The 20688-nt window shown below is 44.0% G+C and overlaps 1 protein-coding gene across 10 annotated transcripts in view; it reads right to left on the minus strand.

Moving 5' to 3' along the window:
- The window catches only part of Dlgap1 (DLG associated protein 1), a 1065856-nt gene that overhangs the window by 15910 nt on the left and 1029258 nt on the right, over positions 1–20688 (minus strand). For all 10 annotated transcript variants that reach the window (XM_029564283.1, XM_029564284.1, XM_008834624.3 and 7 more), the window contains one exon: positions 18497–18918. In XM_029564283.1, the coding sequence (XP_029420143.1) occupies positions 18497–18918 (422 nt within the window). The remainder of the gene's footprint in view (positions 1–18496; positions 18919–20688) is intronic.

The following is a 20688-nucleotide window of genomic DNA, read 5'->3' on the forward strand; positions in this document are numbered from 1 at the left end:
AAGAGTTCAGTAAGGGCACAGAATATAAGAAAACAATGTATTGCTGTGCACTAACAATTTAAAAATTAAGTTAATTATGCCATTTGTCGACAAATTATGCCATTTATAACAGCAAGAAAAACAAGATAGTGTGGTGGTTTGAATGACAATGGCCTCTATAGGCTCCAAGGATTTGAATACTTGGTCCCAGTTGTTGGCGGCGCTGTTTGAGGAGGTCTAGGAGGTACAGTCTTGCTGGAGGAAGCATGTCACTCGGGGTGGGCTTTGAGAGGTCTTAGCCTCGCTCTATTTTCGGTTTCTCTCTCTTGCTACCTGTTGCTACCTGTACCAACTTTACTGTGAGCCCTCAGCTTTCTGCCTCTGCCACCATGCCTTCCCCACCATGGTGGACTCTTCTCCCTTGGAAATCATAGCCCATAAACTCTTCTTCTATTTAAAAAAAAAAAAGGGGGGGGGGGAGGAAGTTCTAAAGCTAGGATGTGGTGGCTAACACCTGTAGTCCTAGCACTTTGGAGATAGAGACAGCAGTATTACAGTGAGTGGAAGGCTAGCTGGGCTACATAGTTTAAGTGAAGCCCTGTTTTTTTTTTTAAATCCAAGGTGTGGTGGAAGTTTTCCTTACTTTTTTTACTTGCTTTTTCTTTTAGACACTCTCTTGGCATATAAGATAAAATATTTTCTCCTAAGGGGCTGGAGAGATGGCTCAGCAACACTTGCTGGGTTTGGTTCCCAGCATCCACATGGCACCTCACAATCACTTAGAATTTTCTGTTCCAAGGGATCTGATGCTCTCCTTTGGCCTCTGAGGGCTCCTACATGTACACGGTACATATAAACCCATGCAGGCACACATACATATACATAAAAAACAAATTTTTCTTCAGAAAGTAAATTTTTGTTTTATTTTGGAGACAGTCTCCTACAGCTCAGGCTGGCTTCCACCTCTCTATGTAGCCAGAGATGACTTTGAACTCCTCACTCTCCTGCCTCCATCTCTGAAGTACTTAGAGTATAGGCATGTGCCACTGCAGCTGGCTTGAAGGTATCATGTATACATGGAGGAAGTAAGCAATGGTGAACATAAAAGGCGAAAGGGCAAGAAATAATGAAAGGAGGAAAGGAAGAAGCATTTTGCTAAGGTTTCTGCACTGCTGAAATGTTCAGCATCGTCCTCAGCAGGGTGAGACGGGAAACACATCTCTCAGGGATGCTGATAAGAAAATTAAATCCACAGAGTGTAACTCTGGGGCTTTTTCCATACCTATGATACAGCCTAACCTGTTTTAGAAAGTTCCAGAATGAGCCTACACGTATGGCATCTTTCCAAGGTTATTCTGGAATTTGCTATTGTTCTGCAACATGGTAGCAGCTAACTTAAAGGAACTGGCCTCTGGGTCCCAAAGCCAAAAAGGCCAGAGGAGCCTGGAAGCACTTCTGGAATCTAGTCAAAACTGGCATGCAAGACATGCCTTCCAATTACATTGTTACAGAGCAATGATAGGCCATGTGGGCTCATTCATTCCCTGAGAAATATTTAGTAAGGGTCTATCACATGTCAGGCATTATGCTAGGTGGGTATGATACAGTGGCCAGCACAACAAAGTCCTTGCTCTTGTGGGACTTGCATCCTGGTGGAAAGCAATGGGAGAAAGCAGAACGCATGCAGACACGGATACGCATGCTCCAGATTCACTACACTGTTTGTGCTGGGACAGATGGAGCCAAGCATGACACAAGTCATGAGGTAGCAGATCCCATCAGTGGAGTCAGAGAGCATTTCTTCCTGCCCCAAGAAATGGAAAACAAAGGAGAAAAACATGGTCTGATTTCAGCTGCAATGTGAAAGATGGTTCTGGTTTAAACTGCTTGTCTTGATAACCACAATAGATAATGCCACTGTTTCTTTTTTTTTTTTTTTTATCTCTGTGTGTGTGTGTGTGTGTGTGTGTGTGTGTGTGTGTGTGTGCATTCCACAGTGCTCGAGACAAGAGTTAGTTTTCTCCTTCTACCATGTAGGTCGTGGGGATAGACTCAGATTGTTAGGCTTGCCGACCCTCACTTTCTTTGCTCCCCCTACTTGTCTACAGATTTAGTGCAAGTTTTTCACTCCTGACTCCCCTTCTCCCCAGAGGAAAGTGCTAGAGTAGAAGTAGAGAATGACTCTTCTAGACTCACCACTGACATCAGTCACTGAGGTCCCTTCTGGTCCCGGAAAGGTGATAACTAAGGGCCTTTTAAATAGCCCAAGTGTGGGGCTGGAGAGATGGCTCAGTGGTTAAGAACACTGGCTGTTCTTGCAGAAGACCCTGGTTCGAATCCAAGCACCCACATGGCAGCTAACAACTGTCCATAACTCCAGTTCCAGGGGATCCGATAGCCTCTTCTGACCTATGTGGGCATTGCATGATACGGGTGCACTTACTTACATGCAGGCAATGCACACATACACATAAAGATAATAAATACAATATTTAAAAAATTAAATAGCCCAGTGTCATGGAGCACATCTTTAATCCCAACATGCAGGAGGCAGAGGCAGGCAGATCAAGGCCAGCCTGGTCTACATAATGAATTATAGGCCAACTAGGGCTGGGGCTACAGAGAGACTCTGTCTCAAAACAATAACAACACAATAGCAATAACAAAAACAATACCAAAAACGTGTACAAAAAAGCATTGGGTTGGGTCCACTAGCACACTTGAGACCCTGTGGCCTGATGCAGCAGATTTTTCTTTGAAAGTTAGCATGAGGGGTTTGGAGGCTCTGTGGGTCCAGGATGGGGTGTGCTCCTGAGAGTCTGCGTAGTTAGCTTCCCTTACATGCAGGCTCATGAAATTTTTCCAGATTGTTCAACCAAATATGGTGCTACTAGGTAGATCTTGAATGTCCTGCATGTATTAAAAGGTTGGGTAGGGCCTGACATGGTGGCCACATTTTTAATCCCAGCACTGCGGAGGTGCGGAAGGCACATCTCTGTGAGATTGAGCCTGGTCTACACAGCGAGTTCTAGGCCCACTGGGGATACAGGGAGACCTTGTCTCAAAAATCCAAACACACACACCAAAAAAAAAAAAACCAAAACAAGGTAGTCACCAGTCAGTGGCACTAATGGAAGTGGTAGAAACTTGGGAAGTGGAGCCTTAGCAGAGGGAACTTAGGCCATCGGGAGATACTCTTGAAGGGGATGTAGGAACCCTAGCCTTTTCCTCCCAGCCTTTTCCTCTCTCTTGAGCCCAGCTGTCATGAGATGAGTGGCCTACTGTGTCATGACCCACTGAGCCAGGATGCACTGTGCCACCGCAGTCCCAAAGCAACAGGACCAAATGACCAGGGACTGAAATTTCTGAAATTGAGTCTAGAGTAAGCTTTCCCTTTACTGAGTTGTTTTTCTCAGGTATTTTGCCACAGCCACAGAAAGCTAATAGATGTGGTTAACAGTCTCTGTCGCCTGTACCTCTTAGGGTGCATCCAGCACATCTTCTAAAGTAGCCATCTCTGCTGAATCTCCAGGCATGCCATTTAACTGTGACTAATATAATCTACTTGTGTGATACTTCATCATTCAATAAGCCTTATCTTGCTATGAAATGAAATTATTCTTATAGAAGTAAATGTAGTCTCCCAAGCATCTTTCTTGGCACCTTGTGGGAGGGTCTGTAGACTTCTTCTCTAATTTCCTTTCCTTCCGCAGAGCCTTTGCTAATCTTACACAAACACCACAACACTTGCTGTTAAATAAGTCCTTTTTAGGATGTGGGTGTCTCTTATGAACTCCTCTCTTAGAATAATTTCCCAAGCCCCTCCCTCCACAATAGAGGCTTTAGAACAGGCTTATAGAACAGGCCTGGGTTAGTTCACCTCATAAAGCCCGGGAAGCCTTTTGGAAAGCCATCCCAATTTTTAGGGATTGGTCCTTCATAGAACCCTGGAGGCAGGGCAGATCACTGCAGTTCAGTTGTGGTAAGCTGGCTCAAACTATGAGGTGACACTTCTAGCATCCCTGTGGTGGCTGATCCCTGTCTTCTCCCTGTGGTGACTGGTCCCTGTCTTCCTCCCTGTGGTGGCTGATCTCTGTCTTCTCCCTGTGGTGGCTGATCCCTGGCTTCCTCCCTGTGGTGGCTGATCCCTGTCTTCTCCCATGTCTTCTGTGACTGGTCCCTATCTTCTCCCTGTGGTGACTGGTCCTTGTCTTCCTCCCTGTGGTGGCTGATCTCTGTCTTCCTCCCTGTGGTGGCTGATCCCTGTCTTCTCCCTGTGGTGGCTGATCCCTGTCTTCTCCCTGTGGTGGCTGATCCCTGTCTTCCTTTCTGATTGTACTCTTTGCTCTCAACTGTAAGGAAAACAGGGTCAGAATCTACTTAAGCTAAAGTGCCTGCGTGTGATCCATCTTCTCTCCTTCTCTGTCTGCCTGTTCTGTTTAATTATTTTAAAGATTTATTTTTTAAATTATGCATATGCATGTATGCCTGCCTGGCTGTATGTGCACCACATGTATACAGGTGCTCTTTGAGGCCAGAATAAGGCATTGTGTGAGCTGCCCAATGTGGGTACTAGGAACAGAATCTGGGTCCTCTGCAAGAGTAGTAAGTGCACATAACCACCCAGCCATCTCTCCAGCCCTTATTTCATTTTCTGGGACAGAGTCTTATTATGCAGTCTAACTTGTCTTGCCTCAGCCTTCTGAAATTGTTAGAATTACAACCATGTCTGGTTTGATTGCTCTTTTACTTTTATAAAAAATATTTAATTATTTTTTTATGTGTGTGAGTGTATTGTCTGCATATAAGTAAGTGCACCTGTGTTTTACAATGCCCTTGGAGGTCAGAAAAGAGTATCAGATCCCCTGGAACTGGAGTTATAGATCCATCATGTGGTGCTGGGAATTGAACCCAGTCTTCTGCAAGAGCAGCTAGTGCTCTTAACTGAGTCATCTCTCAAGCTCCTCTTTTTCTTTTCTTTTTTTTTTTTTCCACTGTAGTAAGAATATGTCACATGGAATCTCCCCTTAGCAGATTTTTAAGGTAGCATATGGTTGTGTTGATGGTAGGCACAATGTTGCACAATAGATTTATAGGCTTATTTGGCTTATATAAGAGCAATTTTATATACATTGATTAGCAACTCATTTCCCCTCCCTGAAGCCCCCTGCACCCTCCATTCCATTCCTTGGTCCACTCTATGAATTTGCCTACTTTATTATTGATAGATGTATATTTTGGTCTTTTTGAGACAAGATCTCCCTGTAGCTGCAGCTGGCCTGGTTTAGCTATGGAGACCAGGCTGGCCTCGAACTCAGGGATCAGTCTGCCTCTGCCTCTGCCTCCTGAGTGCTGGGATTAAAGGTGTGAGCCACCACGCCCAGCTATTATTGATATGTTTAGAAACAGGGTCTTACTGTACTGCCCAGGTTGGTCTCAAACTCCTGGACTCAAGATGATCCTCCCACCTCGACCTCCTGAGTGTCGCTCCACCCAGTTTTGAATCTGTTCACTTTGGGCACCTTACATAGGGGGGATCTTGCAATATTTATCTTCCTGTGGCTGGCTTATTTCACTTAACACACCATCTTCCAAGTCATCCATGCTGCTGTCACAGAGGATTTTCTTCTTCTTCTTCTTTTTTTTTTTCGGTCTTTTTGAGACAGAGTCTCCTTGTAGCCCCAGCTGTCCTGGAACTCACTATGTAGACCAGGCTGGCCTTGAACTCACAGAGATCCGCCTGCCTCTGCCTCCCAAGTGCTGGGATTAAAGGTGTGCATCACCATGCCCAGATATTTAAGGCTCAATAACATTGCAATGTATACATAGACAACATTTTAAAACTATGTGATTTATTTCCATTATCATCACTTTCTAGAAACAGGTTTGGTGACACATCTATAATCTAGCACTCAGGAGGCTGCTGCAGGAGGATTGTGAGTTCAAGATTAGCTTGAGCTATACAATGAGAACTTATCTCAAAAAATCAAAAAGCAAAGCAAAACAAAACATTTTCTAGCCAGTGCCAATGGCTGGGGGGAGGAGGTATAAGTCACTGTAGGGATGTGAGGAAGAAAGGGAACAAAGCAGATGGTGTGAAGTGGCTGTGCACTAGTTCGTTTCAGCTGTGAAAATGGTGGGTGGGGAGCTGGAGAGATGGCTCAGCAGTTAAGAGCATTGGCTGCTCTTGCAGAGGACCTGGGTCTGGTTCCTAGAACCTACAAGGCAACCAACAACTATCTGTAACTCCAGTTCCCGGGGATCTGATGCCTTCTTCTGGCCTCCAAAGGCTCCCATGCATACATATAAACTCATGCAGGCACACATATACACACACAAAGAATACATCTTTTAATAAAAGGACTGGAGAAACCAGGGCTAATTTGACTGAGATGGGGTAAAATACAAGTCCCAAGTTTTCTGTAAAGATTATATATCACAATGAGAAACAGACTTCTGTGTGTGTATGTGCGTGTGCGGAGGATCGTTTATGAAAACTGTGCCTGGAATTCCCTGACTATGCTGCATTAAAGTCTGAGACCTTGGGAAAGGAGAAAACCTCCTCTTTCCCGCTCACCCTTATGGGATATGGCTTTTATTTGGGGAACACAGAGGTAGTATAAAAGGCATAGGGGTGAAAAGAATGAGCTGTTTCTTTAACTCTGCTAGTGGGTCTGTGACAGCTGCTGGTGCCAGCAAGGCAAAGACCAGTTCCTTTGGGATATGCCTGGCTTTTTGCTCAGTCAAAATCAGAATTTCAACTTTTTTTTGTCTTTTTGAGACAGGGTATCCCTGTAGCCCCAGATGGCCTGGAATTCGCTATGTATTCCAGGCTGGCCTTAAACTCACAAAGATTTGCCTGCCTCTGCCTCCCAAGTGCTGGGACAAAAGGCATGTGCCACTGCCCCCAGTTCAGAATTTCAACTTTTGAGTGTTGGAAGTGTGCTACATTAATGGCAGGATTTTCGCTAGCAGCAGTAGAGTTTCCCTCTGACTGGTAGTTGGTAGTGGTCTCTGCCACACATACTTTAGTGTCCATTTGCACAGCTAGCTCATGTTCAGATCCATTTGAGGGACTGTGTATCTCAAGTGTTGGAATGTATTTAGCATGCACGGGGCCCTGGTTCAATCCCTAACTCCCACCAAAAAAAAAAAAGAATTTCAGGGCTGAGAGTATATATAGCTTAGTGGCAGTATATGTGCCTAGGATGTGGGAGACTCTGGGCTCAATCCTTAGTGCCCCAAACAAATATCAGCATTCAAACTCTTAAGCACAGCAAACAGTGGTTTCTCTGACTGCTTCCGATTTTTCTTCCCTCCCTCCCTCCCTTTCTTCCTACCTTTCTCCCCCAACTTCCTTCTTTCTTGAGAGTCCCATTTGCTCTTGATTTTTGCTTTGCACCATAGCCATCAGGCCTCTACTTTAGGGTCTTAGACACTGAGAAGAACAGACATATAGCACAGGTTGGCCTTAAACTCGTTATAAAGCCAAGGATAACCTTGAACTCCTGATCTTCCTGCCTCTACCTCCCAAGTACTAGAATTACAGGTGTGTATCTTGGGTTCACACAGTGCTGGAGATTGAACTCAGGGCTTTGTACATGCCAGGCAAGCACCAATTCAGCTATACCCCCAGTTCAAATAGACATATTTTCCTTTTTGGGGGTCTTTCTGAAACAGGGTCTCCCTGTAGCCCCAGCTGTCCTGGAACTCACTATGTAGACCAGGCTGGCCTTGAACTCACAGAGGTCTGCCTGCCTCTGCCTCCCAATGGCTGGGACTAAAGGCATGTGCCACCCCGCCCGGTGACATATTTTCTATGCCTTTAATATAGCTGAAACCTGGATACTACATATCACTGCACAAGAGTCTCTCTGGCTGTATCCCAGTGAAGGGATCCTCCAGTGGATAGCCAAATGGAAATCTTTATGTGGCTTTGCCACCTCTATTGTACTTTACCTCCTGTACTGCTTTTCCATCTAACTTTTTTTCTGTATATACAGGTTCGGGGCTCAGAAATAGTCAGTAACTTTAATCTTAGCAGACTTTACCACAGTTTGTCTATTCTTTATCTGTCAAATAATCTCAGTACTATTAACACAACATTGCTGATTATTTAATTAAATATGTATGTTGTTAGGATATACAGGAATTGCAACTCATACACTACTATGTTCTTTTTCTAAAATTTTTTATGTTGATGTGTATGAGGTTTTTGCCTGCATGTATGTAAGTGCACCATGTATGTGCAATACTACCAGAGGCCAGAAGAGGGTGTCAGATCCCCTAGAACTATAAAGTTGGTTGATAGAGGCCATGTGGGTGTGGGTGACTGAACTCAGGTTCTTTGCAAGAGCAGCCAGTGCTCTTAACTTCTGAGTCATCTCTCTAGGCCCACTATGTATATTTTTAAGTTCTAGGACATTTACCTGGGAAACTAAAAGTCAAGATGATCCAAAACAGGATGTTATTTCTCCCTGTAATCTTAGTGCTTCAATGTCTCTTGTATAGAGTGGACTGACTAAATGTCTCCTCCCTTTGCTTCCACCTCCCAAGTGCTGGAATCACCTACTTGTGCCATCACACCCAGCCTGAAAGAGTCAAGTCATGCAGGATAGATTGAGCATGTCTGTGGGCAAATTTCCTTTATGGAGATGTTCCTCAGTTTGTGACCCAATAAGCCCATCATAAACTAAAAATATACTTTGAAAAGTTATTCAGTTCCCTCATCTACTAACCATTTTACATAACAACATATACTCCTGAATCATGATCTCCACTGTTCCCCTAACAGCTGAGTGCTGCTATGCACTTTAACCAGAGAGGAACTTACTTCATGTCTACAGCCCAGGAAAAGGCAAAATGCAAAATTCCAAAGCAGTTTAGAGTGAATGCCTATCACTGTTAATCCATCATAAATTGGGCTTCTTTTTAACCACCTGACTGTAGACTTTTGGGGGTGAAGGAGGAGAGAGGAATGGAAAAAAATGTGAGTCCATCCTCCTTAAATCACACGGATTCATCAGCCCAAATCTGGATTGCCAGTTGGGATTGTCCACATGGAGACACTGAAGAACACATCTTTGACGCAGTTTCTCCATCTTGTGGCTGAGAGTCCTCTTCTCATACATATATGTGATGATTAGAAATGCTGCCAACAACATGTATCTGTCATACACTTAGTAAGGTATGTTCCCTTACTGGCTGACACTGCTTTACAGGAGGATCAGCTTCGTTGGGGAGAGTTGGTAGTGCTGAGGATTGAACCTGGGGCCTTGCATATGCCAGGCAAGAGGGCTACCATTCAGACACACACACACACACACACGCACACACACATGCATGCACACGCACACATGCGCACATGCACACATGCACACGCATGCACACACACACACACACCCTAATCTAAGCTTTATTTATTTATTTTTGAGGCAGGGTCTCACTGTAGCCCCAGCTGGCCTGGCACTCACTATTTAGACCAGGCTGGCCTTGAACTCACAGAGCCTGCCTCTGTCTCCTCAGTGCTGGGAATAAAGGCGTGTGCCTGGTTTCTGCCTTTTATTTTCCCCATTGAGCCCCATTTGTGCTGTCCAAATACCCATAGATTAGTACATCTCTTAACCCTCATCAGAGAAACTTCTTGTAGTACAAGGCAATTATTACAGAGACCCACAACTGGTCAATGTGTAGAGAATAAGAGACTGTGGAATGTTTGATCCTAAATGGGACAGCTGTGCCTTCCTTTTCTAAGGACCAAAAACTTTGTGGCTGCAAATGAACAAAAAACTACATTCCTAAGTAGAAATTTCCCATTCACCAAAACCAGACCTTCTGGGGTAGGGGGGTGGGGGGCATGACCTTGAACTCTTGAGCTCCCTGCCTCTACTTTCCTACTGCTAGGATTAGAAGCATGTGCTCCTACGCCTGGTTTATTCAGTTCTGGAGATCTAACCTAGGGCTTCATGAACACAGACAAGCACTCTGTCAACTGAGTTACAATTCCAGCCCCTGCTTTGGTTTTAAAGAATGAGTTTAGGTTGGATCTGGGGTCCATGCCTGTCATTGCAGTTACTCTGGAGACAGAGGTAGGAGGATCCTCTTGAACCCAAGATTCTGATTCTGACCAGCCTGGGAAACACATTAAGTTTCTGACTCAGAAGAAAAGTGGGGGGTGGGGGGGAGAGGAAGAAATAAGTTGTAAAAAGTAATCTAGCTTTAATGATTTTTCCAGTCTAGATTCCCTCCTGGAGTTTTGTTTTTAAATGGTGGTTAGGTTCGGGATCGATAGCTTAGTTTACAGCCACAAAACAGTCACATCATAGGTAAATAAAGACAATGGCTTTGAAAGTTAAATGAAGCTGGGTGTGGTGGCTCACTAGTAATCCCAGCACTGGGGAGGCTGAGGCAGGAGAATTGCCTGGAGTTCTAAGCCAGCTTGGGTTACAGAGTGAGAGCGACTCTAAAACAACAACAAACAAAACAAAAGATGGTTTAGCAAGGACAGGTACCTGCTGCCAAGCCTGATGACCTGAGTTCCATCCCAAGAACCGATATGGTTGAAGGAAAGAACCAACTCCCAAAAGTTGTTCTCGGACCTCCACATGCATGCCATGGAATATGCCTCCCTCAAAAGAAATAAATGTAAAAGTGAAAAAAAAAAAAAAAGAAAAAATGAACTAAATGAAATTGGTTTCTGTTTTTCTGAGTTTGGGACATGTGTGTGTATGTATATGTACATATATGTATATGTACATATATACATATAATTATGACTTGAGCTAATAACCCCCTTTCCAAGGCAGCTCACAGAAACTAGAATTTCTTTTCTACAAGGAAGGTCATAAAAACTTGAACTTCTTCCCTCTTGGAGTTGGCCATAAAGAAATTCTCTGAGGCTGGCAGGGTTGTGCACACTTGTAATTTGTCATGAAGATCATAGAGTTTGAGGTCAGCCTGGTTTATAAAATGAGTTTTAGCCAGGGTTTCTCAGTGAGATTCTATCTCAAAACAACAACAACAACAACAACAACAAACCAAACAACCCCTTTGACCTACCTTGTCTAATAGTCAGCGCTAGGCCCCCCATTTCAAAAGGGGTCTTGCCCCATACCTGTGAGAAGGAAGCTTCAGAGTCTGTCTAGGCAGGTTGGCTGGGTTTCCCCACTCCTGTCCGTTAGCATCAGACCACACCCCTTTTGTCAAATCACATTCCAACGCGGTTGTCTGTGCTTCAGTTATGGTTCTGCAATCGACTCTCCATTAGGACCTCCAAAGGACAGAGCATTCACAGCTTCCATGGCAGCCAAGTTTGTGAAGGCTCCCAGAGCACAGGGCCTGCCAGGGCTTGGAAGCTCTGTGCTCTTTATTTCTTCTACCCTGGCCGGGTGTGGTGGCACATACCTTTAATTCCAGCACTTGGAAGGCAGAGGCAAGCAGATCTTTGTGAGTTTGAGGCCAGCCTGGTCTGCATAGGGAGTTCCAGGCCAGCCAGGGCTGTGTCTGTGTGTGTGTGTGTGTGTGTGTGTGTGTTCACATGTCCACCTTGGTTTTTGAGATACTGGCCTGGAGCTTTGGCTAGACACTGGCCTAGTCTAGATTGGCTGGCCAGTGAATTCCAAAGAACTTCCTGTTTCTTCCTTTCTTTCCAGTGCTGGCCTTACAAGTGCACCACAATGCCTGACATTTTTGTGGGTTCAGGGGATTGAACTCAGATCCTCATGCTTGAGAAGAAAGCACTTTACTGACTCTCAGCTACCTCCCTAGCTCTGTCTTTTCTAATGTTTCTTGTAATAAACTGGTAAATGTGTTCCCCTGAGTTCTGTAAGGTGTTAGAGCAAATGAGTTGAACCTGAAGAAGGGTTGTAGGATTTATAGTCTGTCTTTTGTAAAAACAACCTGGGCTATGAGACCATCATCTGTAGTGTGTATGTGTGTATGGTGCAGAGTTGGTCTTGTTGACTGACCTTCAACCTGGGAAATCTGATACTATCTCCAGATAGACATTCTCAAGACTGAATTGAATTACCCGACATTCAGCTGCTGTACACTGTAAAATGAATTACTTGTTTACTGGTAGGAAGAATCCCTTCACTTTTTGAGATCACGGAAGTGATCTGTGTTGAGTATGTAGCAAGAGAACCCGAGTTTAACTCGTTTTTGTTTTTTTTTTAATATTTTATTATTTTTTTAATTTTATGTGTATGAGTGTATTGCCTGGATGTATGTGAGTGCACCTGTGTCGTGTAATGCCGCAGAAGTCAGAAGAGGGCTTCGCATTCCCCAGGGACTGGAGTTAAGGACAGTTGATAGCTGCCATGTGGATGCTGGGAATCAAACCCTGGTCCTCTGTAAGAGCAGTCAGTGCCCTTAACCGCTGAGTCATCTCTCAACCCCTAACTCAGTTTTTATTTCTTAGAATATTCACACAATTGCCCTTGGTAATATAAAATAAAAGAAGCATTATGTTTGAAGTCCATTGTGCTTTCTACAGAAAGAGTTGCTGTTGGAGAACAGAATCCCTCTCCGCTAGTCCCACTCTCCATGGAATACTGTAGCCTTCATTAGATCTGTTTCCAGCCCTGAGCTGCCTCGTGCTGTTTTAGTACCGTGCTCATCCTCCACACACCTCCCTAAGAAGGATACTCGCCAAAGGACGCCCTCTAATGTCCTCCTGGCACCAGTGCTGTGGGAAGTGAAGGGAACGTTCTCTCGAAAGCTTGGCAATAAGGCACATTATATATAATTTGCTTTACAAGACTGCTACTTCCTCTGTGGTTACTAATTTCAGGTTGGGCAGAATGGATTTTGTGTGTGTGTGTGCGTGCTTGTGTTCTTGCGTGTGTGTGTGTGTGTGTGTGAGGGGGGGGTGGTGGGGGGATCTTTTGAAGGTTTACTTCAAAAGTAAATTGAGATTTAAAACTGAAAGCAGCCAGGATGTAGCAGCAGATGAACAAGCCTCACAGGGTGCTGCTTTGTCTGATACCCACTAGCTCATGAACTTTGGAGACACAGCAGAGGCAGCTCCGGACAGACAAGCCCAGTGATCGCACTGATAGCCAATCGAAATAATGACTGTGCAATAGCTTCCGTAACCAAACCTGAAACAAGGCAAACCCTACTTTAGGTTTCATCACTAACCCCACGATCCCTGCCAAGGTTCACAAGCCTTCAATGGGGGATTTGAGGCCAGATTCCACTATCCTGGACCTTATTACCAGGCAAAATTAAAGTGGAATTAATCTGCATTCTGCACATGCTGTTTATCAGTCTCTGTAGTTGTCCACAATTCAGGAGGCCAAGATAGATTTCCAAGTACAATCAACCAGTTTTTCATCCTTGAGCTATTGTAACCTGAGCCTGCTTTTCCCCCCACAGCCTTAGACTGCATTCCTAGTAAGAAGGGCTCAGTTCCATCTGGTCCGTTCATTCCTGGTTAGATAATCCCAGACGTATCCATGTAACATGCGGGCCACTGTCAAACAGCACTGAGCCATCTCCCCGGGACAGCTGTTCCACACAAGGGCTGCATTGTCTGAGGAGAGCTGGTATCATCTTACAAGGGGAACAAGCATTCTGTCACTGACTGTGCTCGTAGGGCGCCTTACTCACTGCAGACTTCCATTATTCTGTTTTCTGGCCCCAAACCCACTGTAGACTGGGAGGATTGGAGGCTTAAGACAAGAACCAAAGTCTTTGTTCTGTTTTGCTTTTATCAGGGGAAATAATAGTTCCACACACCCAAAGAATTTATGCTTTCTTTTCAAAAGATAGCTGGAGGTGAGGAGTTTCTTCACTGTGATAAGCACTTGAGAGGAGTCGGTTCCATGAAAACCAGGAAAATGTTTTCTAGTCTGGGAATGCCAAAAATAGTATTTGTGGGAGGAGCTGTCAGTGTTAGGGGAATTGATAATGAATAATCACTTAAAATAAAATGGATCTTTCCTTTTCTAACAAAGATGACTCTTAAATACCCATACCTAACAAGCAAATAGATTCCTCACCTCTCTCTCTCTCTTCCTCTCTCACTGTGGACATCTTTATTTTTATGTATTTATTTATATTTTTGTCTTTTTGAGACAGGGTCTCCCTGTAGCCACAGCTGGCCTGGATTCGCTATGGAGACCAGTCTGGCCTCAAACCCAGAGATTCACCTGTCTCTGCCTCCCGAGTGCTGGTATTAAAGGTGTGTGCCACCACGTCCAGTGGACATCTTTATTTTGAATTCAGAAAGACATTTAATAAAATATCTTATAACTTTTATGATGACAGCTTCAGGGCCTGTTTGTGTGTGTCTGTGTGTCTGTGTGTATATACACACCTATGTGTTGTATCTTATAACTTTTATGATGACAGCTTTCAGAGCCTGTGTGTGTGTGTGTGTGTGTGTGTGTGTGTGTGTGTACACACCTATGTGTTGCTAGGGATTGGACCAAAAGCCTTGCACAGGCTAGATAAACTGTCTACCACTGAGCTATACCTCTAGCACAACCAATTAAAAATTTTTTTTTATTCATTTATTTGTCTGGTATGTTGGGAGTGTGGCATTAGCATTCCACAGTACATGTGTGATCAGGGGACAACTTGTGGGAGTCAGTTCTCTCCTTCCACCATGTGGTTTCTGGGGCTGGAACTCAGGTTTTCAGGTTTGACAGCAAGAACTTTAACCTGGTGAGACATCTCGCTGGCCTCACAACTGTTTTTAAGAGTACGATGGGAAGCATTAAGTCCATGCACTAAACATTTTAAATATTTAAAAATTGGGATACACGCGGGGCATGGTGGCGCACGCCTGTAGTCCCAGCATTGGTAGGCAGAGGCAGGTCGATCTCTGTGAGTTCAAGACCAGCCTGGTCTACATAGTGAGTTCCAGGACAGCTGGGGCTACAGAAAGACCCTGTCTCAAAAAGACCAAAAAAAAAAAAAAAAAAAAAAAATTGGGATACCCAGTGCTCAGGAGGCAGAGACAGGTAGATCTCTGTGAGTTCAAGGCCAGCCAGGGCTACACAGTGAAACCCTGTCTCAATAAACAAACAAGTTAATTGGGATAACTTTGGTACTCCACAAGGTAAATTAAGCAAGCATGTTTGAAATTTTCTCTTCTCTTGCTCTGTCCTATTCATTTTTCCATGGCAACTATGAAAATGAGGTCTCCTGGGAAGATTTTGTTAAGAGGACTCCTCCCTCCCTCCCTTCTGTCCTCTCTCCCTTCATCAGGAAAAAGAACACAAAATTTGTTGCCTGATTAAAGCACCTCCTGATGTGGATGGGCCAGATATACCTGTGCTTGACTTAGTTATCAAAGCTAGGGTTGGTTGGTTGGTTTTGGTTTTTTCTGCATATGTGAACACAGATTAAAGCAAACAAAAGTTGGTTACTTAGAACTTAGTTCTTTCCTGCCAAATGGGATTGGCCTCTTCCCTTACCTAACTCAAGAAAGGAAGGAAAGGAAAGGAAAGAAGAGAAAAAGAATGAAAGACTAAATCAGAGAACTCGGGGAACAAAGCCCTGTGCAACTTCAGGCCAGCCATCAGAACAGGAGAGAGCGGCCAGTGAGGCAGGGGCAACTGTGTGGAGCCCTTTCCTGAGGGTCCTACCCACACAAAGTATCCTTCTCTTGTCAAATGCTACATGTGTTGTATCTGTTCTATCAAACACTTCAATGTCCTGTGACCTTGGACAAGACATAGCCAGAGAGCTGTTTTGAAGGCAAATACAGCAGCACCTGTCCTCATCCCAAGCCCACTGTCACGGGTCCTGAGGACAATGCAGATTCTCTTGGGTGCTTCTTGCTCCTTTTAGGGTCTGATTCCTACGGACTTGGATTTACTTCATCTGTAATTGGTGACTTTTTGTCTTGGGAGTTAGCAGCTGTACTGTTCAGAATTTTGGAACCTTGTCCGTTTAAAGCATGTGTTTCTCATGAGGAAAAAACAGAAGTGTTTCAAGTGTTTGTGTGATGAAATTGTATCTTAGGAGCTAGAAGGGACACACAGGGCTCACCTAGACTATCCACCCAGCCAGCACAGATGTCCTTTTCATTCCTTGTGTGACAGGTGTCCATATCCCTGCCAAACCCTTGCCCTGATCAGAGGAGCCCCCAACATGTCACATGCGAACGGTCCTTGAAGCTTTTGACAATAATAACTGCTGGTTACTTGGTGTGGGCTGACGTGTATCCCCCTAAGATTCTGAGATGAACCTGAATCGCTGAGGTAAAAGCCTATAAGAGATCATGAGGGTGGGGCTCTCATGAATAGGATTAGTGCCTTCTAAAAAAGGCATGAGGGAGCTTGCATACCCCTTCCACAATATGAAGATGCTGCAGAAAGGTGCCAGCCTAGAAGCAAAGAGTGGGCCCTCATTAGTACCTTCATCTTTGACTTTCCAGCCTCCAGAATGGTGAGTCACAAATTTATATTGTTTATAAATTACCTAGTCTACAGTATTTTGTTATAGTGACCTGAAAAGACTAAGCCATTAGTTACTAATTACTTTTTAACTAGGAAAAAAGGATTGGCTAAGTAAAAAAGTTTTGTAAAATAAAATTTCAAATACACACCTAATGATCTCCTCTAATGTGGCAGACATGAAGGCTGTACAGAGGATAGGATCAGAGTAATTTCTAACTTAAGAACATTTTCCTTCTAGCAGAAAAGAGAGAGCACAAACTGTCAAAATAATGTTGGAAACTAATGTATTCCAAAAGTGATGGGAAGTCACACCCAGTTCATCCTGAACAGCAAATTCAGCCTGGAACAGTAAATGGTTGGGCAAATCCTTCATACTCATTATTTTGATATAGTATTCTTAAAGTGTTATAGTATTATATTAGTATTATAGCTTGCTTTCCTTCTTTGCTTTCTTCTTCTTTCTTCCAAAGATAATCTTGAGTTCTTGATCAATTACAGTTATGAACCCACCTGAACATATGCTTTGTGTTAAAATAAATGCTGAGTGTGTGTGTGTGTTTGTGTGTGTGTGTGTGTGTGTCTGTTTTGCAGGACTTTCAACATTTGTGGTTATGCTGGAATACAATGACTTTTTATACATTTAATACATCCTAATATATCATTTTTTCCTAAAAATTTAGTTAAGACAAGGTCTCATGCAGTCCAGGATGGCTCTGAACTCTCTATGTAGCCAAGGATAACCTTGAACTCTTGATTCTCCTACCTCCACTTCCCGAGTGCTAGATTACAGAGATGTGCTACCATGTTGGACTTTACACTGACCTATTTTCATAGCCTCTTAGTCTGAAGTTAGCTTTCCCCAAATCTTTACAAAATGAATATCCCTGTACATCATTTTAAAGTTGGGTTGAAGCTGGGTGTGGTGCTGTACACTTTTAATCCCAGCACTCAGGAGGTAGAGGCAGGCAGATCTCTGAGTTCAAGGCCAGCCTAGTCTACATAGGGAGATCTAGGTCAGTCAGGGTTACATAGTGAGATCCTGTCTAAAAAAAAGCTACATTGAGAAAAGAAACTCTAATCTCAGATTGTGAGGTCAATTAAAGGAAAACATCACATGAGTAGCTTCCTTGGGGTCTACTGAAAGCCAACTGGGATGCTAGTGTATGTCCCGAATTAGTGAACTGAATGAATGAAAATCTGGAAGGACAGCCGGTCCTATTGAGCAGAGCCCCAGATTCCACTGTTCTTTAAAAACTGGCATTGTTCCTAGGACATATCCTTTTAGAGAAGGTAACTGGTAACTGTATTTATTTTGATACATGGTCTCTCTCACTATGTAGTCCTGATTGGCCTGGAACTTGCTAAGTAGACCAGGCTAGACTTGAACTCACAAAGATATGCCTACCTCTGCCTAGTAAGTGCTGGAGTGTGCACCACATACTTGGATGGGAGATTATCTTGACTTCATTCATTGAAGTGGGGAGACCTGTTTGCTGTGGGTGACACCGTTCCCTAGGTAGGAAATACAGGCTTTGTGAGTAGAAAAGCAAGCAGAGCCCCAGCATGCATGCACACATTTCTCTCTTCTGACTGTGGGGGAAATGTCATCAGCTGCTTTCAAGCTCCAACTCCTGGGCTTCCACCACAATGATGGTCTGTGACCTTGAGCTGTGAGCTGAAATAAACCCTCTCTCCCTTAAGTTGTTATACAGCACAAAAAGAATCAAAGACATCCAAGGACCTTGAAACTAGTATTATTTTCAGCTCCCCGGGATCAGTGCCACTTCAGATCACCTTGGGAGAAGGCAGACTTGGTAGAGAAGAATACCTCCACTAATGATGCTTTTCAAAGAAGAAAAGGAGGTTACAGATCTTAGAGCCAGAAGATGTGACAGCTGCCCAGTGGCTTCGTTTTCCCTGCGCAGTACAGGAGCTTCTGATCTTTCAGATGGAACTGCCTAGCGCTTCCACATGTTCTGATTTGAGGTGTGAAATGGAAAGGTTACATAAGTGGAGCTGGCAGGGAAGAAAACAAGAAAACCCACAAATGCAGACCAAGCACGGTCCACACCATGGCCACAGACATGCATAGTAGCACTACTTACTGTCCTCAGGCAGGTTGTTTTCCCGTTCTTCTCTCTCCATCTGTTGGCACCACCCTTCCATGCGGTCTCTCTCTGCCTGGAGGAGCTTCAGGAACCAGTGGCCATCCCGGTGGCACACAGACCTTTGAACGGCCTCCAGAGGGTCTTCTGTGATAGAGTCAATCCAGGGGTCCGGAGGAGGCAGGATAGAGGGATCAAAATCCGTGTCAAAGTCATCGTCGGCTGCACAGGCGTGGTAATGGTTTCCTGAGCCCTGAATGCTGACTGTGGAAGTGCTGGCATCACGGGAGAACTGTCTGGCCATTGGGCCAGGACACGAATTGTCCTCTATAGATTCCAGAGAATTTTCCAGATTGTCATGGAAGTCCAGGTCAGCCTGTACTGCAGTTGTCACACTGTTGGACCGAGTGAACCTGCGGAAGCTTGGGGGAAGAGAGGAAGGAGATTTAGTTCAAACATATTTCTTGAAGTGTAAGAACATCCTATTTGTCTTGATGGGTGTGACAGTGGGAGGTGTCCCATCTTCTCAGTCCAAGGTATTTGGCTAGGCAGTTGAAGGTGACTTTTGAGGTGAGCATATTGGTTGTCACAGATCTAATGTAATGAACACAGAGCTCTTATTTTTGCTAAATATGGAATATCTACAGCCATTTTATAGGTGGGACAAAATGTAAAGCTACCAAAGTCACTATGAAGTCCAGTGTCCAACCTCTTCCTCAAATCTGAGTTGGCTTTCAGGATGGCTATGGGGAAGGAAATGTGTCAATTAAATCTTGATGTAATTTGCTTAGAGATGGAGACAAAAACACAACCTAGGCTAAACCAAGACCATGATATAATTTGCATTTTTTCAGGGTCATCTCTTAACAGATGAGACCTTCTTGAAATCAAACACAAAGACTCACTAGGTTATCCTTCAAATTAAAATCCATTTGCTTGGTAAGCATTCATTCACCCGCTGGTCCTCAGTATGATGTGATTCAAAATCTTTGGGATAAAAATCAACTTACACTTCTAGAGTTTTCTATGGCTACTGTCCCCTGTGCCTTCATTTTGCCTTTCCATGATTATTCTTCAAAGGTGACAAAAGGTGACCCAATAGGTTCAGGGTGGGCGTTTTATATGATAGTCCTGGGATCTGTGTTTCTTGACCAAACAGCTCTGTGTGTGTCTTGCTGACTCCTACAATGAAGGTGAAGCTATGTGGAAGGTCAGAGAATTGTGGTGAATTCTTAGATATGAGGCAGGGAAAGTGTGGATCTGAAGAGATTTGCAACATATGCAAATTTCCCCGGACTCTGGAGCAGGTAGGAAACAACTGGAGGATCTAAGTCTATTGAATGCAACATCCTGTACGCATTACCTCAGTCCGCACTTCTGTCCATAAGGTCATTTGCTGATCCAATATTGTATTTATTTTGACTGTGATAAAATATACATAATGAACAGTTTACCATCTTAACCATCATCAAGTGTATGGCTTAATGATATTAAGAACCTTTTACATCTCGCTGGGCATGGTAGCGCACACCTTTAATCCCAGTACTCAGGAAGCAGATTTCTGTGAGATCAAGGCCAGCTGGGTCTACACAGCAAGTTCCAGACCAGCTTGGGCTACAGGGAGACCCTGTCTGCCCCCAACCCCCTCCTCTGAAAAAAGAAAAGAAGGAAAAAGAACAGAACATTTACATCTCTTGTGCAACCATTATTGCTTTTCACCTACCTGCCTCAGGACTATCACCACTGTCTACCTGCAAAACTGTTTTTACCTTCAGGACCAGGGATGCAGCTCAGTTGGTAGAATGTTTGCTTAGCACCAGGTTCCATCCCCAGCACCCCGTAAAACTGGGTACAGTGATACACATCTGTAATGCCAACATCTGGGAGGTGGAGGCAGGAGGATCATAAATTGAAGGACATCTTTGGCTACATAGTGAGTTTGAGGCCAGCCCAAGCTACATGAGACCTTGTCTCAAAAGAATTTTTTTCTTCCATTTTAAAGTTGAATAATAAATAGTCCTTTGTGTGTTTATACAACATTGTGCTTATCTACCGATTCCACTGATGAACATTTGGGTTGCTTTGACCTTCTGGCAAGTTTGAATGCTCCTGCTATGAATAACCCCACCAGTAGTGCACCAAGTTCCAAATTCTTTACCTTCTAATCAACACTTTTATTCTCTGGTTGGGGT

Source organism: Nannospalax galili, unplaced genomic scaffold (assembly GCF_000622305.1).
Source record: "Nannospalax galili isolate Female #2095 unplaced genomic scaffold, S.galili_v1.0 scaffold155, whole genome shotgun sequence".
Taxonomy (NCBI): domain Eukaryota; kingdom Metazoa; phylum Chordata; class Mammalia; order Rodentia; family Spalacidae; genus Nannospalax; species Nannospalax galili.